Below are 18,364 nucleotides of genomic sequence, written 5' to 3' on the forward strand. Positions count from 1 at the left end.
CCAGGGGCTTCCGGCAGCTTCTCGGACATGCCGGTGAGCTACGACCCCTGGAGCCAAGCGCCAGAACCGGCACACAGCTACTACCCCGGCCAGCCCGGCCCCAGCTACGCCTACGACGTCCAGGTGGCTCCTGACTTCGGCCCCCAGCAGCAGCTGCACGGGTTCGTAGATCCGGCACCTCAGATCTACGTAAGCAAAGCCCTCTTTTCGCTCCGGAACGCAAAGTTTTCACACGATATGCGGTGACTGAGCCGAGGCGTCCCGCGTGCAGGACTTCCCCATGCCGGTCGCGGATCAGGGGGCGACCCCGGGCCCGTCCTGGCCCCTCGCGGGTCCCGGCACGGCGGCGCCGCTGAACTTCGGCACGTTTTTGGACCCCGGCAAGGTGGAGGAGTTCAGGATGCAGCTGCGGGAGATGGACGGCAGCAGGGCGGCGGGGCAGGACGAGGACGGAGACACGTGAGTGCCGCGGGACCACGACTGGGAAGCGTCGTGTCGTTTCGGCCGAAAGCAAGATCTCCGAGGCTTTCGGCCTGGAGAGGAGCTCTGACAGGAGAGGAGTGGGATTGATGTCGCTGAATTTCAAGGGATTCTGCAACCAACTCTTCTTCTTCTTCTTCTTCTTCTTCTTCCCAGCATCTTGCACATCTGCACGGCCAAGGGTCTCCGAGAGTGTGCCTACGCCGCGGCCGAGAAGCTGAGAGAGCTGGGGAAGCTGGACGCCAAAGAGCACAAGGGCAAGGTACGGGAGATCCCCGACGATCCGGAGGGGGTAACGGAGGAGACGGAGGCGGCAAACGCGATAAACGTCCTCCCCCTCCTCCGTGCAGACGGCGTTACTGGTGGCGGTGACGGCGAACCAGCCCGAGATCGTGCAGGACCTGCTGTGTTTCGGGGCGGACATCAACGCCTCGGACGTGAAGGGGCAGACGCCGCTTCACCTGGCGGCCTATTACGGCTTCGCTTTGGTTCTGCAGGTAAAAGAAAGTAAAGCGGCAAACGCAGTGAGAGAGAAATGTGATTCTCCTGGATTTTGTTTCTTTTTTTGCAGGTGATCCTGTCCATGAGGCAGCGGCTCAACCTGGAGGCGTGCGATTTTGAAGGTAAAACCCGTCGCCTTACGCGGCGTCTGTGAAGCGTCTCGGCACCCAAGGCCTCCTCCTGTCCCCGCCCAGGTATGACCCCGCTGCACCGCGCCGCCGTCTCTCACAACGCCACGGCGAAGGCTCTGTCGGCCGGCGGGGCCGCGGACGACGGCGATGCAAACTTTCAGCTTCTCCAGAGCAAAGCCAAGGAGAAGCTCTTCTGCGTGCAGCTGCTTTTGGACGCGGGAGCGGCTTTGCTGAGCAAGGTAGAAAAATCCTCCCGATTCGTAAAAGTGTCGCGACGAAGCGCGGCTACAAAGACGTGGGCGTTTAGCAGAAGAAAAAAAAACATTTGTGAAAAGCACTTGTAAATTTCTGACCTTTTCAAGGGCGTTCGGGGGGTGAAATAGCCACGGGTGAATCAACCACATTCGGGTTTCTCTTTCTTTCTTTCCTTCGATTCCACGAATTCCAGGAAATCAAAAGTAACAAGACGGTGCTGCACCTGGCCGTGAAGGAGGGGAACATCCACCTGGTTCGCTTCCTGCTGAGAATCCCCCTGACAAACATGGCCGCCTTCGTCAACATGAAGGTGAGTCGGGGGAAGTCGGGGCGCCGATCCGACGTCGGGTCTGAATCCCTCCTTTTTGCTTCAGGCTCACGGTCACACCGCTTTGCACATGGCGGCCGGTCTCCACGGACACCCCCAGCAGGAAGAGATCATACGCCTCCTGCTGTGCGGCGGAGCCGATCCCAGCGTCCGCAACCTGGAGAACGAGCTGGCGGCGCACCTGCTGCAGAGCGGCGAGCAGGGAGCCAAGGTGAGCCCGACCCCGACGCCGCCGCCGCCGCCTCCCGCCGCTTTCCCGCCCGTCACCCAACCCGCCTTCTGCTTCTCTTCCCTCCCGTTCCAGCTCAAGCTCATGCTGAAGAAGAAAAACGCCCCGTCGCGTCGACGTGTCACGTCCTCACAGGACCAGGAGTAACTAAAAAGAAATCACTTGTAATCCAAATTTGGAGCGAAATAGTGCTAAACTCGTTTCCCCCGTTTAGAGGGGGGTCTTTATGTTCTCTCTGTACACGTTTATAGAGAATTTTAACGTACTCATCTCTCAGTACATTATTTATCTCCTACTTCACTCAAAGCAAACACCATCCCAAAGCCTTGATTCAGACAGCGGGTAAACGCCCGCTTTTTAATTCTGATTTCCATGAAATCGTGGTCGTGACCCGCGGGTCACGCTTACCGCCAAACCCGTCACCCTGTCGTGAACAGCGTTCATATTGATACGCTGGGTTTGAATCAGCGGATCAGTCAGTGTTTCCCCCTCCGTATGTATCATACCTGTGTAAACAACGGGGAAACGATGGTTTGTTTTTCTCGACGAAGGAAATTTTACGTGTAAAACCTTTATGATGCTGATAAGGAATGTCCTCTCGAGGACGGCGGCGCGTCGGCCGTGAGTCACCGATGAAAGTACAGTAACGCTGGAGATCACCTCCTCGTTCTGACGCCCGCCCACCCTCCGCTTTCTGTTTTACCTCCGTGGAATTCACGCCCCAGCTCACAAGACACTGCAGATATTACACTCCAAGCACATTTGCTCTCTTTGGAACCTATTTATGATTTACCCGGCGTTTGTCGAAGGTGACGCTCGAGTTTCCCGGCTCTCGCCGCCGTTGAATAAACGCGAATCAGAAGATATCACTGGATTTGAAAACCCGAGTTCGCTTTTCGGACAACGCTATGCCATGTTAAGCTGTTGTTTTATCTTATATATTTCTTTTTGTCATGCAATTGTCATCCATTGATTTATTTTATGACGAAGAGTAAAATATTCAAGCTTGAACCGATTATTCTCATGATTGTGATAATATAAACAGAACGCGACAAATCGGCCTCCGTTCTTCACCGAGAACCAAGCGAGGAACGGAGACCGCTAACGTTGTCTGAATAAATTGGTGTGATTAAAACAGATGGTTATTTTCTTAACGAGCAGATCTCACACACACACACACACACACACACTGAAGACACTGTAGAGGCGTTCAGGTGGTCAGAAGTCAAATGACAAGAGTAGCAAACATGTTTGAAAACCCCGTTTATTGATCATCCAGCTGGCGGGCGTGTAAAAGCCATGACGCCGTCGGCCTCCGACGTCCGTCGCCGACGTTCCCGTGACGCCGCGAGCGCGCTGTGTTTTCTACGCGGAGTGAGGAGGCGCTGCGAGAGAGCAAAACAGACGCTCAGAGACGACATCAACGCCACCGCAGCCTCGGAGAAAGGCGGACTTTACCTTCTGCCTTCGGAATTTGGGTGCCGGCGGAGCTGGACCTGGAAACAGGAGGGGCGGCGTGAGAACCAAGCCGACGCCGCGCTTCAACAGCCGTCGCGACAAGTTGCACGCGATCGAGCGCATCCATTATCGGGGACCACGGCATCGGGGAGGTCAGGGGTCAGGGGTCAGTGTGCGGTCGCTAGTCTTGTTTTCTTGCCATACAAGCGTCATGCAGAAACACCCGGCTCACCCGCGCGACAACAAACACACGGGAGGCTAACGGACGCCGCCTGGACCCGCGGGGAAGAAACCGCCAAACACTGACGGCGGCTGAAATTACAAAAACAAACAGCGTTTTTTTTTTTTTTTTTTTTTTTTTTTAAAACCGGATGCTAGGTATGGCGGCCCCTCGGTTATCGCGGGGTTACGCCCCCAAACCAGCCGCGATAAACGAAAATCCGCCGTTAGCGACGAGATGCTGAATGCATGCGGTGTGCAGGAGGTGCAGAGACACGCTGGCTCAGCCAATCAGAACCCAGGATGCAGAACGCCATGCTCTGCTTGGTCAAAAATGCTGATTTTACCAGAAACATAAATGAAATAATCAATATAAAGAAATACATTTATGCGGCAAAAAAGTGTGGTGTAGTGAAAAATCGGGGATGTGAAATTAAATTTAAAAAGTGAAAAACAAAGTGATACAGTGAGACTGCAAAAGAAAAATCGCAATATAGGGCGGCACTACGGTGTTTTATTAAAAATTCTAAATTAAAAAAATTAATGAATTAAAAATGTTTTTTAAAAATTATTTGAAAAAAAACTAGTGTTGCATTTATGAAATCAATAAAAATGTTATTTCTGCGAGCAAAAAAAACATCACTTTGAAAAAAAAAGAGAAAAAAACAGATTGAAGGTTCCTTTAAAATAAAATACTCTTCCTCCATCTATCATCTATCCTCAAAAAGCCAGACTTCAATTATCCTCGAGTAGCAAACCAAAAATAAGCAAAAACGTGAATTACATTTGCAAATTAATAGCCAATTGGATCATTTATTTCACCCGCTCAGTGAGATATGAGTGGTTTACGCACATTTTGAGCGACAAAAACACTTTTCATTGCAACTATACAAGATATTTAAAATGACATTTGGGGAAAAAAAAACCCTAATGAGAGAAAATAAAATTGATTTCAATTGAAAAGTTCTTTCTATTGTCTCCAACGCAAACACCATCCAAGCTGTTCGGTGATCTCGCAGCGTGCCGGCCAGAGCCCTCGTGAGTTGGAGGTGTTTTCCTGTGTGTGTGTGTGTGTGTGTGTGTGTGTGTGTGTGTTCTGGACAGGGAAGGGGGGTGGAGGTGAGGGGGAACAAAAGTCCCGAAACTGCCTTCAGGGGTGAAACAAGGAGTAGCGTTTGCTGGCCGGGTTGGTCGGGCATCTCCATCACACATGCGGATCATTCACTGAACCTTGCACTGCTCTTACTTGGAGGAGGATTTTACGCATTTTGTGAATTTTTTACCTGTTTGGGGAACGACACGTCGGTTACAAACACGCAGGCGCCGCCGTCAACCTGAGCAAGAAAGAGGGCTCGTACTTACTCAGGGCGATGACGATGCCGGAGACAAACATGATGACGGCGAGGACGACCCCGGTGGTCCGCAGGGTCTCGTAATCTGCGGCGAGGAGGTAAAAACACAAGTTTGAGTCGCCGTCGGCAGCCCTGCGGTTCGGAGATTCTCAGAGCCGCTCCGTCTCACCGTAATCAAAGTCCGTTTGGTCTGGAAACATTGTCTCTGAGGGGGGAAGAGAGGTGAGAATGAACACACACACACAAGCAGAAAGGGGGTGTGTTTAACACCTCACAGCAGCAGCAGCAGCAGGAGCAGCAGCAAGAACAACCCCCCTCCACCCCCTTCCACCCCTCCTACATCTGCAGGCTTGGCTCCTCTGCCCCTCAGCATCATCCCTGCAGCATCTTGGCTCAGCAGAAAAAAATAAGATGCGGCACAAGAAGTGTGTTTTTATTCTAGTCTGGCAGCAGGACGCGGAGTCGGCCTGCGGGGTCACACTCCCGGCACGGGGGGGGGGGGGGGACGACGACCACTCCCAGCCTGCATGGAGGATGCAACGGGAACAGCTTGACGGGAAATTGGGACGGGTGGAATCGGGGGGGAGGGGGCGCTCAAACTCCCGCTCCAGGAATCGAGAAGCCGCTTTGCTAAATGGCAGGTCTAAATTTGCAGCGATGCAAACTTTCAGCTTTGTATTTCCAACAATAATTTGTCCCTGATCACTGAACATGACCAGCGGTGCAGGATCTGCCCTCGAAGCACCGGCGCACCTCCTCCAGAGGACGGAAAACCCGGAATAGTTTAAAAGAAGAGCAGCATGGAACCGCAGAACCAACAATGACTACATCACCGGTGACTTTGGAGCGTTATTTTAGAATAAAAGTGCAAGGATCGAAGGAAAGATACAGACCTGTGGGTTCCATGGCTGCAGTGCAGATGCTCAAGAGGTCTCCTCTCCAAGTGTGGTTGTTGCTGGGCTGCAGCTGAGTGGAGCTGGAGATGCTCCACGGGTGGGAAGCCACGCTGCGCCCTCTAGTGGTGAGAAGGGGGATTGCAACCGGACAAAATGGTGCAACTCCGAGGTGTTTCCCGCTGCGCACTGGAGGGGGGGGGGTGGAGGTGCCCTGCTTCAAAATCAATGAGGAGGAATGACACAAAGTGCGGCTGGATAGGTTTTATTTCGAGCAAAGCGAACAGCTCAAACAACCCTGAGGAGGTGGAGAAACCCAGCAGCCAGAGGCCGAGAGTCTCTGCGTCACCTTGTGGAAACCTTGTGGGTTTTTCTAAAAAAGAAATCTGATTTTTGGTTGCAAACGGGGTTTCGGGGATGACAACCCTTCACGCAAACATCTCCTGCATCTGGAGGCGCCTCGGATGTGGCGGAACAACACTTCCGGCAATCACCTTGCTTGACTTAATGCGCCGGATTTCAAATTCATCCATTAATCAGCGCCGAATCCTCCGGCTGCCAAAATTAACGGCGTATTTAAGACGGCCTGTCCCGCCGCCTCATAAATCATTCATGCGCTCGCTGGTTCCTGCTGGATGTGAAACGGCGGCGTCAGCAGGAGCTGTGGTGGAAGTCTGACTCACGGGAAAAGTAGACTTCTTCTTTTTTTTTTTTTTTTTTATCACAAACAAGTGAAAGGCGTGAACATTTTGCAAGCGTGTTTAATGATTCTGCGTGGACGTGGGAGTCACCCGTGATAAAAACATGGAATAGAAAACATGAGTGTTGAAAGGTGAGGAGGTTGCATGTGGGGGGGGTTTGGGGGGGTCTCTGCTGCCACCTGGAGCCAAAGTGCGGGAGAAACAGCGTCCGTGAGGAGAACAAACGCCTTTATCGTGGAGAGACGTTTTAAAGTTCTCACCGGAACTCTGCCGCTCTTCAGGCTGAGAAAGGAAGAAGAGATGGTCGTGTTAATCGAGACGACGTCCGAAGACCTGCGGACGTCAGACATTCCACGCGGAGCTGCCGAGGAGACGCGGCGTCCGGATGTGTAAACCGAGGAACCCCGACCGAAGAGGTGGGAGTTTTTCGGGGTTCGGTGATGTTTGGAGCTCAGATCTGAGTGATCTGAGGCCAACATGGCCGCCGCCGTCCGTGAAGACGCATTTAAAGACGGGGTTCGATGACGCTCGTCGATGACACTCGAACGTGGACGGACGAGGCGTTCGAAGCGGGTCGGGGAGGGTTTGATGGTTTTAGAAAGAGGAGCGGCGTCACTCCGTCCATAAATGGAGTTTAGACATAAAGTGGAGCAAAGTTACATTTAGCATAGCATTGTAGCATTGAGGGTGGAGCCGGTAAGTTAAGAGCAACAAATGAAAAACTCCTTCACCACCGGCCGACATCTCTTTTCTTATGCATTATCAATTTTTAATTCATGGTTTGTTATTTATAAAATATAATATTTTTAAAATAATTAATATTAAATTAATAAAATGAAATAAAATATTTTTCTGAAAAGCACCTAAAAAAACTGTGGTCTGGAAGGAATTAATCTTAAAATCTTAAACCTTAAAAAAAAAAAAAAATCTCACCCACTTATTGTAAATTGTAATAATTTATCTGTATATATGTTAATTATATAATATTTTTTCATTCTCTTGTGCACTCCTTATCATTCACTTGTTACTTAAGACCTTAAGACACTTTATAGTTTTCACTTGTTACTTCAGACACTTTATAGGTTATTTGTGTTTCTTATTCTCCCTTTTTTTACTTTTTATACAATTTTCTTCTATTATTTGTTATTGTTATATTTTTCTTGTAACTCTCCTTCTTGATAAATAAAGTTGTTCTTAATATTATTCTTATTAATCGCCTTTAAATCCTTTTTAAAGACGGGCTCAAAACCATCTATCTTGAGAGCGCTTACCGTTAGCATTAGCCTAGCCCCTGGCAGCCATCCCAGGGGGCGGGGCTTGACTTTCTCCACCACTGTCGTTTCTTTTACGAATACTAAAGTTATTACGATTAGCACGTAGCTGTTAGCGCAAACAGGCCGGCCCTCCGTCGCCGTCACGGTCGAGGCAGAAGGTTGCCGCCCGCCGTCTACAAGCGCTCGCTCGTGGCTGGAACGTCTGGTTTCTGCAGATGGTCTAGCGGAGGTCGGTCCTGAAAGAAAATCGGACTTACCCTAGGGAGCCCCCGGTTCCAAGTCAGAGCCCCGCGGCCTGCAATTTCACGGACGGATAAAAGAGTCACAAGGCTTTTAATCCTATTTTCAGAAAGCGCGGATCAGATCCGGCCTCCTTCTACTCACCTCGGCTTGTCGCGCTTGGAGCAAACACACTTTTTGCCTGTTTGGAAACACAAAGAGACGCAGAGTCACTGTCAGTCCGAAGGAGGCTCTTCTGGTCTCGGAGGGGAGGATTTACGGACGACGGCGAGCAGAAACGAGGCTTTCACTTCGCTCCGCTGGAACCGACATCCTCAAACGTCACATCGCCGCTCCGTGTTCTGCGGCCTGCGGGGAACGTTCGACTTCCCCTGGAACTTCTGGTGAAGTTTCCAAAGAAAAGGGTGGAAAGACCCAAAGGATGCGGGTAGAAACAAGTAAGAAGACCATTCATTCTTTTAGCTGATCTTCAATAATCTGAGATAACATCCAGAGGATCGATCGACCTCCTGCCTGGGACCTTCTACCCACATCTCCACCATCCCTCCTCTGTCCAAACCATCTCAGTGTGACTTCATCTCCAGAACATCTACCAAGGACTCCCTCCCGATCCTCACCATCCTCCTGGCTCCCAAAGAGGAACCTCCACATCTTCAGCTTCTCCTCGGTGTCGACAAACCACCTCTCCGACCTGCTTGCACAAGAACTCAAACCGCCCCACGTTCTTCACTTCCACTCTCGGTACCCTCTTGAGTCCTTCTCAATCACACGTATTTTATCTTGCTGACCTTCAGCTCCTCCTTCTGAGGTCCAGCCTCCACCAGCTGTCACGGCAGATCACAGCGTCATCTGCAAACATCACGGTCCATGGAGACCCTGTCCATCACTACGGCAACCAAGAAGGAGCCCAGGGCAGGAGAGCCTTCATCACCTGAGGGAACCAATCGTGTGGAAGCTTCCGTAGAACATAACCTCAGGTTGATGCTGCAGACGGCGCCCCCTGGTGGCCACGACGAGGAACTGCAGCCAGATTGTGTCACCAAATACGGACATGAAGGTGCATCGGGATAAATAAAAGCTCTGAGTGAGCGCTGGAACGGCCGATTCGTCCCGCACAATCGCAGGGGAATCCCGGACCACGACAGTGACCTACATACTTCTCGGGGCTAAGAATAAAACCCGGCGTCTCGAAAGACAACGCCGATCCGTCATCCTTCCGAACCCCGACGCTCCCGTTCGGGATCTGAACTCCGACGCTTCTGTTTTATTCCTCAACGCGACCAAAGTACGAGTCGCGGGTGTTCGTCGCCGAGGACGCTGAAGATCACGGAAAAAATCACGGCGAGTCGGCCCCGGAGGATTATTTACGGTTGGTTTTGGTTACAGCGACCGTGTGCTCGCCGCTCGGTACGAGGGGGAGGAGGCGCAAACGGCGTTCACCATCCTTGAAACAAAACAGAAGCCGGCTTGTTTGCACCCATGCAAGGTCAACTCACACACACACACACACACACACACACACGTAGGAGATGGCGACACCCGGCGTAACGCATCTGTCGTGCGCTTTAAGTGGGTCAAACACTCACTGAAAATGACGGCGATGCCCAGGAGGAACAGCACCACGGCGAAAACCAGGCCAACGGTTCTCAGGGATTCATAATCTGAAACGACAGGGGGGGAAGTGACGGCGCCGGAGGAGCAAACATCTACAGCGATCCGCAGAGCCGGGAGAAAACTGTTTTCTGAAACCTGCACCACTTTTGGATCCTCTGGCGTCGCAGGAGGAAGATCTAATCGGCCCGTCTGATTATACGTGGAGATTTTTATCAGCTCTGCCACAACTGATGAACAGCACTGACACAGACCGCTCTGTCGCTTTTATTTTTCAATTTTATTTATTTATTTTTTTTAACATTTTGCCGTTTTTAATGTTTTTTTATTTTTATTGTTTCTGTTAAATCTCCATTTTAAGTAAAATGTATTATTATTTTTCTATTAAACTATCTAGAAGCGTCAAAATGAACACATGAATCTGGAGTCACTCATTTGCACGATTGATCTGATTAATTTCACTTTCACAATGTCACTTTTATTTTTTTTATTTTTTTTCATTTATTTTTTTAACATTTTGCCATTTTTATTGTTTTTTATTTTTATTGTTTCTTGTTTCATTTCTGTACTCTGTCCTCGAGTGTCAAATAAGGCACTTTTAATAATTAATGATTAATTATAATATATAATAATAATAATATTATTTTTCTATTAAACCATCTACAAGTGTCAAAATGAACACATGAATCTGGATTCATTCATTTGCACGATTAATCTGATTAATTTTTGAAACTAACATTATAGACGGCAACTCCTCTGTCACTTTTATTTTTTAATTGCTTTTTTTATTTTATTTACTCTTTTTTTTTTACCACTTTGTCATTTTTATTGTTTCTTTTAAATCTGTATTTTATGTCCGTAGAGTATCCTGGAGTGTGAAGTAAGGCGCCTTCTGTAAAATGTAATCTCATTCTTATTAAAACATCTAGAAGTGTCAAAATGAACACAGGAATCTGGATTCATTTGCACGATTAATCAGATTCATTTTTGAAAGTAACATTGTTGACACCAACCGCTCTGTCACTTTTATTTTTGATTGTTATTCATCTAAAATGATTTTAAAATGACTTTTTAACCACTTAATCACTTTTTTATTTCCATGGCTTTTCTTTGCAGGATTAATCTGATTAATATTTTTTAACTCATGCACACAGTGACTAAGTCGGCGTCCTTGGCTCTGATTGGTGCTGCGACCATCTGTCAGCAGAACCGACTCCACCTAGACGTCCGACTCCAAACAGCAAATCGGACGGGACGAAGGAACCACAGGAAGTAATCTTCTTCTCCGGCGTGTTTGGACGGTGGGAGGAACCCTGAGGAACCCCACGCAGACATGGGGAGAACATGGAGAGCTAACCGCTGCACCTTCATGTTGTGTCTTCTAGACTTTCGGCAGCAGGAGACGTCACCTGGCCGTCTGAAGCCGAAACGCTTCCAAAAGATATCTGCTTGCTTTTTTTTTTTTTGGAAAAAAAAAAAAAAAAAAAGATCTTCTACGCTTGAAACCAAGATGGTTTGAGCGTGAGGTATTTTTAGAAGGCCTGGGAGCAGCTGAGGGAAGGGGCTGGTGGAGCATCTGTCCAGATGTTCCCTGGACCGAGTCACTGGAAGAGTTTGGCCTTGAGGTGAACGTTTTCCACCGCGGCGGGAAAACACGACCTCCAGTCGTTTGAAAGGCGAAACTCACCGTAATTGAAAGCGCTGTCTTGGTCTGGAAGGAGAGAGCGGAGGCGGGGCATGAATGACAGGCAGATGCCGGCGTCCAATCAGCAGCCGGGAAGCTCATTAGCTCTCACACTCACCTTTGTCCTCCTTCGCCGACGAAGCTGTGAAAAGCAGAGGAATCGGTGAGGCTTTTGAAACGGCCGACCTTCTGATTTCATGCGTTTGGTGTCTGCTTGAGCTCGAAGCTGAAGCTCCGAGAACGGACCAGCTTGAGTTTGGTTCCAGGAGGTGTCCTCCTCCAGGGGAACCTTGTAGTTTTGCGTTCCCACGGGCAGTAGAGGACCGCGGTGAGGACCACGGTGGGACGCTAGCATCTGTGACGTGCACCTTGAGCTCCACACTCCAAAGCAAACCACAGAAGACCAGGAAAACCACACGGACAATACGGGGGTGGAAGCCGTCACAGCTTTCATGGAGTTATAACCATGAGCTAGCGGACGCTTGAGGTGGTCTTATCTTCTCCCTGCATTGCTTTGTGTGAAGAATTAGCCGTGAGCTAACCGCACTTTTTTTGCTCCAGAATGTTGATGCTCCTCTGGAAATCCCATCGAAGAGCTTGGACATCTGACCGGTGACCACCGTGGTTCTCAAAAGCGGCGCTACGCAAGAGTTCCATCAACCACCTCGGAGTTCCTGTGGAACCGTAAACAGATCCAGGAGCTAAGATGCTCCTGAGGTTCTTCTGCTGTCCTAATGCAGCCTGGTTCCTGAAGCGCTTCTCGGACCTCCACAAAGCTCCCACGCTAGGAGAGATGTTGCAAATGCAGAGCGGACGCCCTTCGGATGAACGTTCTCCTCCGCCGCGCTTCGATTGGCTCGGGAACCTCGAGAGATCACCGAGGACGGGCCGCTCGCTTTTATTTTTCACTCCCCGCGTAAAAATAATTAGACACCTGCTCGCCGAGAGCGACGACAAACTAACGTTCTGGTCGTTTTCTTTTCCGAACGTCATCTCGGAGCGTCGGGGCCGACGCCGACTTCCTGACACTCATTAGAGAAACGGCCATCGAAGCCCGGCCTGCAAAACAACCTCCACTCATTAGCCGCGGAGACGGCGGTAAGAGCGGCGCGGTTAACTTTGACCTCATTAGCCGGCAGTAAACACCGACGCCCGCTTTCTTCTTTGATGCAAAAAAAAAAAAAACACCCACAGATCTTCTTCAAACAGCCGGCCAGGCGGACGAGGAGAGACTTCAAACGGGACGAAGGTCGACACATCTGCTTTCCATCCGACCGGCAGCGTCGGCGGGGGCGACGGAGAGCCGGACGGCGGCCAGGGGAGACGCTAACCGGGTTCTTTATTTTGAAGAACGGCAGGAAAAGCTAGCAAGGCCACGAGTTGCGTCAACTGAACATTAAGAAAGTGGGGGTTGCCATGCCGGCCGGGGAGGAGGGGGATGCAGGAAACTTACCCAACACCTCCCTGCCAAATGCTGATCCTGTCACACACACACACACACACACACACACACCGGCTGGTTTACAACGCGGGGCTGCAAAACAGATGGATGACTGCGGGAGCGCGGGGGGAGCGTGGGAGGACGGCGTCGGGGTGAAGGTGAGGAACGCTCAGGAGGACGGACACTCACCCAGTGCCGGGGCGAACCAGGAGCTGAACGCGACCAACACCGTGAGATCCATCGTACCTGTGGAGGACACACAGGGAGGCGTGATGATGAGACGAGATCAACTTTATTAATCCCGAAGGAAATTGTTGTGCCAGAGTTTCAAGTAGAAACATAACAGTAATAGATAATAGCGGAAAGGAGGAAGAATAAGAAATATAATGAAATATAGATTGTCTTAGCTGTTAGCAGTAACTACAAAGATTGAAGATTCCCTGCGGCTGAGGGAAGAGGAATTAAAAAGTCCGATAGCCTCAGGTAGGAAAGACCTCCTGTGGCGTTCGGTGGAGCTCTTTGGTGGGATCAGTCTACGACTGAAAGAGCTCCGACAGGACGTCGACGTGGCATGCAGGGGGTGATGGAAGTTGTCCATGATGCTGAGGAGCTTCCTCATCATCCTCCTCTCTGAAACCTGCACAACAGACTCCGGCTCCACTCCCAGGACAGCATGGGGTCGTCTTGGTAGTTTTCAACAACGCTGCCTGTTTCTTTACGCAGATACAAGTCCTTTTTATTTTAAAAATCTGTCACGAAAAGCGTCACTAATCACTCCGATACACAGATGCACAGGTTAATTCACTTCCCGTTGCCATCGAATGGGGTCAGAACGTGACAATTATCTGGACGATTCACATCGAAGGAGGCGCTGAGAGACACGACGGCCTGCAGGAAACACCATCATTACCGCCGGATACTTAGATGATGTTGCGTTGTTTACGGCGGTTGCTCCAGGGAGTGGAGAACAAGAAGTCGCAGGGTTTCATGTAATGGGTTCAGCAGGTTGGAATGGTTGGAGAAAAGTGTCGGTACTGTGAGATAGAAGAACATCAGCCAGAATGAAAGGAAAGGTGGAGGAAACAGTGGTGAGATGATCTACAAACAGTGACCGAAAGACAGGAGGCAAAGCTGGAGGTCGTAGAGATGAAGATGTGGAGGTTCTCTTTGGGAGTGACCGGGATGGAGAGGATCAGGAAGGAGTCCACCAGAAGAACGGCCCATGCTAGATGTTTTGGAGACAAAGATGGTTGGGTCATGTACAGAGGAGGGAGAGTGAATATATTGGTAGACGGATGCTGGCATTGGACAGAAGAGAAGATTTATGGATGTAGTGAGAGAGGAAATGAAGTTGGTGTGAGAGAGGAGGATCCAGAGAGTAGGGTTAGATGGAGAAGGTGGATTCACTGTGGAGATCCCTGAAGGGAAAAGCCCAAAAGAAGAGATGGATTTGTCACAGGGGTGCAGGACATGTATGACCAAGACAAAGTGATGACTGAGATGGTTTGGACATGAACACTCCTCTGTTTATGTCCAAACCATGGTGAAGATCTGGGTAGAAGGTTGCTGAAGGTGCAGCTGCCAGGCAGGAGGTCTAAAGGAAGACCAAAGAGAAGATCTATGGACGTCGTGAGAGAGGATATGAAGGTAGTTGGTATGAGAGAGGAGGATCCAGAGAATAGGGTTAGATGGAGAAGATGGATTTTCTGTGGTGACCTCTGAAGGGAAAAGGCCAAAGGAAAAGACGAAGAAGAAGATTTAGGGTGCTTATGCTGCAGGGTGGTGGAGCAACAGGCTGGTTCACTCTGCAGGGGCTCAAAACATCCCCCCTCCCATTCACACGTCTGGACAATTCGGGGTCTCCGAAGAACCTTCTGCATGTTTTTGGACTGTGGGAGGAAACCGGAGAACCTGGCGGGAACCCGGGCAGACACTGGGAGAACATGGAGTACCCATCTGGTTCCCTGCCCTCGCATTCCAAATTCCAATTCCAGAGATACTTCTCTGCAAGCAGCTGTGCGGTGGAGGTTGGGATCCTCCAGAGGAACAGAAGGAGCCGCCTCTGCCGTGTCAGCTTCAGGCTACCATTTGTGACTTTCTTGGAGGAAATGGCTTTGTCGTCTTTTTCTCCGAGAAAGTCACAAAACCTCATTCTGCTGGTCCCAGCTCTGATCAGTGCTGAGTTAGCAAATGGCTAACGGTGTTCTTCACAGGGAGAAGATAGGACCACTTCAACCATCTGATGGTCTGCGGTTATTATTCCACGAACGCCACGGCCGCTTCAACCTCCATGCTGTCCGTGTCGTCTTCCTCTTCTTCTTCTTCTTCCTCTTCCGATGGTTTGTTTTGGAGTGCGGAGTTCAAGAAGTCCCTCACTGCTTGTGGGAACGCAGAGCTAAAAGGTTTTCCCCAGAGGAGGCCACTTCCTGGAACAAACTTCAAGCCGGACACTTCTTAAAAGTGTTGAAGACAGTGAGATATCTTCAAGACACCAGAAGGCCCCGGAACAGTGACCCTCACCCCACTTGTTTACAGGAAGTCCTTCAACAAGTGCTGACACTGAGGCAAACCAGGAGGAGCGCAGCTCTTTCAACACGCCATGTTTCTCCGAACAGTATCATCGGACGTAAAGCCATCCGTCCGTTTTGAAGGACAGATGGAGTTTTCAAACGGAGGCCGGAGCTCGAAAGGTGAAGATACCGGAAGGCAAACGACACCTCGGTGGAGAAACAAGCGTATGCCTGGTAAAATCCCCTTTTCCTTCTCAAAGGAAAGGACGCTCTGATGTCCTGCAGCTTCCAACTGCATTTCATTCATTCCTTCATTATCTCCAGCTCACGCCGGAGTCTGAACCTGCTGCCGTTGGACCAGAGGTGGGGGTTCAACCTGGATCCGTCACAGGGCCTCGTCTTCAGACATCCAACCGTTCACACGTCTGGACAACATAGGTTCTCCGGTGAACCTCCCGCATGTGTTTGGACTGCGGGAGGAACCCGGAGAACCCGGAGGAACCCCACGCAGACATGAGGAGAACATGGAGGCTCCGCACAGAAAGGGCTCCTGTGGGAATCCAACCAGGGACCTTCTGGCTGTGAGGCGGTATCGCTAACTTCTGCGCTACCTTGAAGTTCACTAATAGGCTTATATTGTGCAAACATTGCAGACTCATTCCAGAAATGAGCACAGAAGGACCTCGGCGGATCAGTTTAACTCCTTCTTTGACTTTGTTCGTGAACCGAAGTGTTTGCGAACTGAAACAATTCTTCCCATTGAAATCCTTGTCAACCCCATTGATCTGCTCTCCAGCCCCAAAAACATCTTTTTTATGGGTTTATTTGCGACAAAAAGCGAAAGGAATTAAAGAGAACCGGAATTAGTGGATTTCTGGTGTTCTTGCCAGCACTTGTGCTCGGCGTTTCCTTCACTAAATCGGCAAAAGTAAAACCTTCTCGCTTATGAGACCTTCGCTAACGCTATCTCCAGCTAGCTGTCCGTCCCTCATTGATCCAAACTATCGATAACTTTCGCCACGTCGGCCGTCTTTTAGCGCATCTTTGCTCTTCAGGACGGTGCAGATGGTTGACTGAGCCGTGGAGATCTGACGCACCGACACGGATCTCACTTTGGTTGTTATTTCCATCTTCAGATCGACTGTAAATTCTTCCTAAAACTACTTCCAAACATCGCTAACACTAGCAATTTTAGCATTTTGGGAGTCATTATGAGGACTAGCTTACTGAAAAGCACAAAAAGCGTAACAGTAGAACACAACCATGACGGGTGTAAACAGCGCAGAGGAGCAGCTGCGACTGCTGCTACGCTAGGAAGCTAACATGCAGATATCCTGAGTTTATGTGTCTGTGCGTTCGTGCACTGAGGCTTTTTTGCAGCTCCATTCGAAATCTGATGGAAAACTCCGTCCGTGGGCCGATTTGTCGGAAACCGGTGGCGTTCAGAAGCCCGGGTTCCACCGGATACCAGCGCTGCACACACACACACCCACACCCACACACACACATAGCAAAGCCGCCGTGCAAAGCCCCCCCCGGGAACCGGGAATCAAACCGACAACCATCGGATCCCGCTCAACTCTGCAAAACTACCAAACGGGTGTACTTTGTGGAGCCATCTACTACGAGAAGTACTTCCACTACTGCGAGATCGTAGTACTCGTGCCCTGAAGAGTCGTTTCGCAGCGAATGTTTGACCCGCGGGGTAAAAGAGGCTGCCGCTATTTCCGTCCGGCAGTTCGTCTGAAACGGTGGTCGGCGTCGAGTTACGGTTGATATTTAGCCGCTCGCTTTCGAGGGGGTCGGGGGGGCGACCAAGATAGATCCAAACCTCCTCTGTGGCTTCCTGTAGATAAACCGATGCACTCCCGCTCATAACACGAGTCGCCAAGTCAACAAGTGGAAGGGGTTCTGATGGTTCTGGGGGTTCTGGGGGTTCACACTTGCAGACGTGCAGAGCAGGAAGGCGGCTGGATCAGGAGGACCAGCACTCGAACCCGAGGGAGCAGGATTAACAACCAAAGCCTGCCATTCGGGTTTAATCAAACAAATACGGGGCGAGTTATTCCAACAGGAGACCATCCACTAATCTTGTTAAACTTTGGAGGTGTGTGTGTGTGTGTGTGTGTGTGTGTGTGTGTGTGTGTGTGTGTGTGTGTGTGTGGAGAGGGAGCTGGATTAAGAGTGAATCACGGTGGATTATGACGGAGAGGGATTAACACGGACACTTATCACTGACAAAGAGCTGCTTGTGCGTATTAATCGCCGTGTATTGGTGGATCCGGATGGAACACACACACACACACACACACCCACACACACACACACACACACACACACACACACGTGTTTCGGTTCACCCTGACCCCGTCATATCGCTAGAACGAGCTGAGAGAAACGCAAAAGAGAGAGAAGTGAAATAAACAGGAAGAAGGAATCACGTGAACGCATCACCAGGGACCTGGAAGGAAACGGTCTGTGCGCGCAGGAGCTTCAGATCCGGATCCAGATCCAGGAGGGGGGTCGGGCTGCAGATGCAGCTCTTCTGAGGACCTGCCGTGGGTCCGACAGGAGGGTCGAACCGGAGAACCCGGGCCCGGAGGAACTCACCGCGCCTGCGCCTCCGGTTTCCGGTCCGAGCCGATGGACGCCGTTAAAGAGCTGGAAAAACCAAACTTCCGGTGGAAAACACTAACAAACGTGGAAACCCTCCCACGCCTGAACTTCTCACGCCCACGCAGAGGCTCGACGACGAGTGGAAAAGCCCACGGAAGTCAGGCGTGTGGATCTGAGGAGGACCTCCGCTCCGCGTCTGGTCCACCTTGGAGAAGCTGCGCGTGCGATCCCTGCTCCGCACTGAGGAGGGAGGGAGGGAGGGGAGGGTGTGCGCGTACGCGTGCGTAAGTGCAAACAAGCTGCTGCTGGTTAGTTTTACACGCACGCGTACGCGCACGCTCTGGCACAAGTTACCAAACTGCCGGATTCCCCTCCGGACTTTGCAGACGAACCCTCCCCCTACACACACACACACACACACACACACACACACACACACTG

At 50.5% G+C, this 18,364-nt stretch overlaps 3 protein-coding genes across 7 annotated transcripts in view; 1 reads left to right on the forward strand and 2 right to left on the reverse strand.

Moving 5' to 3' along the window:
• nfkbid (nuclear factor of kappa light polypeptide gene enhancer in B-cells inhibitor, delta) overlaps positions 1-2,189 on the forward strand; it is a 5,425-nt gene extending 3,236 nt beyond the window's left edge. For both annotated transcript variants that reach the window (XM_086155898.1, XM_086155899.1), the window contains exons 4-12: positions 5-189; positions 272-459; positions 637-742; positions 831-977; positions 1,052-1,103; positions 1,176-1,351; positions 1,561-1,677; positions 1,742-1,906; positions 2,000-2,189. In XM_086155898.1, coding sequence (XP_086012024.1) covers positions 5-189; positions 272-459; positions 637-742; positions 831-977; positions 1,052-1,103; positions 1,176-1,351; positions 1,561-1,677; positions 1,742-1,906; positions 2,000-2,071 — 1,208 coding nt within the window. In that variant the 3' untranslated portion in view covers positions 2,072-2,189. The remainder of the gene's footprint in view (positions 1-4; positions 190-271; positions 460-636; positions 743-830; positions 978-1,051; positions 1,104-1,175; positions 1,352-1,560; positions 1,678-1,741; positions 1,907-1,999) is intronic.
• A 985-nt stretch (positions 2,190-3,174) lies between these two features.
• fxyd7 (FXYD domain containing ion transport regulator 7) lies at positions 3,175-6,055 on the reverse strand. 2 transcript variants are annotated; one of them, XM_086155141.1, is made up of 6 exons: positions 5,847-6,055; positions 5,123-5,158; positions 4,960-5,038; positions 4,848-4,881; positions 3,383-3,420; positions 3,175-3,309 (listed from the first exon to the last, which is right to left on the reverse strand). In XM_086155141.1, the coding sequence occupies exons 1-6, from the start codon at positions 5,857-5,859 to the stop codon at positions 3,189-3,191; spliced, it is 321 nt and encodes a 106-aa protein (XP_086011267.1). In that variant the 5' UTR covers positions 5,860-6,055; the 3' UTR covers positions 3,175-3,188. The 2 variants fall into 2 exon arrangements, with proteins under 2 accessions (XP_086011267.1, XP_086011268.1); XM_086155142.1 differs by having other exon boundaries at positions 4,848-4,884; positions 4,964-5,038; positions 5,847-6,054.
• A 538-nt stretch (positions 6,056-6,593) lies between these two features.
• Positions 6,594-18,173, reverse strand: LOC147229596 (FXYD domain-containing ion transport regulator 6-like). 3 transcript variants are annotated; one of them, XM_086155144.1, is made up of 10 exons: positions 17,918-18,173; positions 12,987-13,043; positions 12,810-12,836; positions 11,475-11,498; positions 11,360-11,383; positions 9,648-9,722; positions 8,206-8,242; positions 8,079-8,116; positions 6,808-6,829; positions 6,594-6,726 (listed from the first exon to the last, which is right to left on the reverse strand). In XM_086155144.1, the coding sequence occupies exons 2-8, from the start codon at positions 13,036-13,038 to the stop codon at positions 8,080-8,082; spliced, it is 276 nt and encodes a 91-aa protein (XP_086011270.1). In that variant the 5' UTR covers positions 13,039-13,043; positions 17,918-18,173; the 3' UTR covers positions 6,594-6,726; positions 6,808-6,829; position 8,079. The 3 variants fall into 3 exon arrangements, with proteins under 3 accessions (XP_086011270.1, XP_086011269.1, XP_086011271.1); XM_086155143.1 differs by having other exon boundaries at positions 6,594-6,829; XM_086155145.1 differs by lacking the exon at positions 12,810-12,836 and having other exon boundaries at positions 6,594-6,829.
• Positions 18,174-18,364: the final 191 nt, after the last annotated feature.

This window comes from Fistularia commersonii, chromosome 11 (assembly GCF_037954325.1).
Source record: "Fistularia commersonii isolate RoL2024-O1a breed Wild chromosome 11, RoL_Fcom_v1.0, whole genome shotgun sequence".
Classification (NCBI taxonomy): Eukaryota; Metazoa; Chordata; class Actinopteri; order Syngnathiformes; family Fistulariidae; genus Fistularia; species Fistularia commersonii.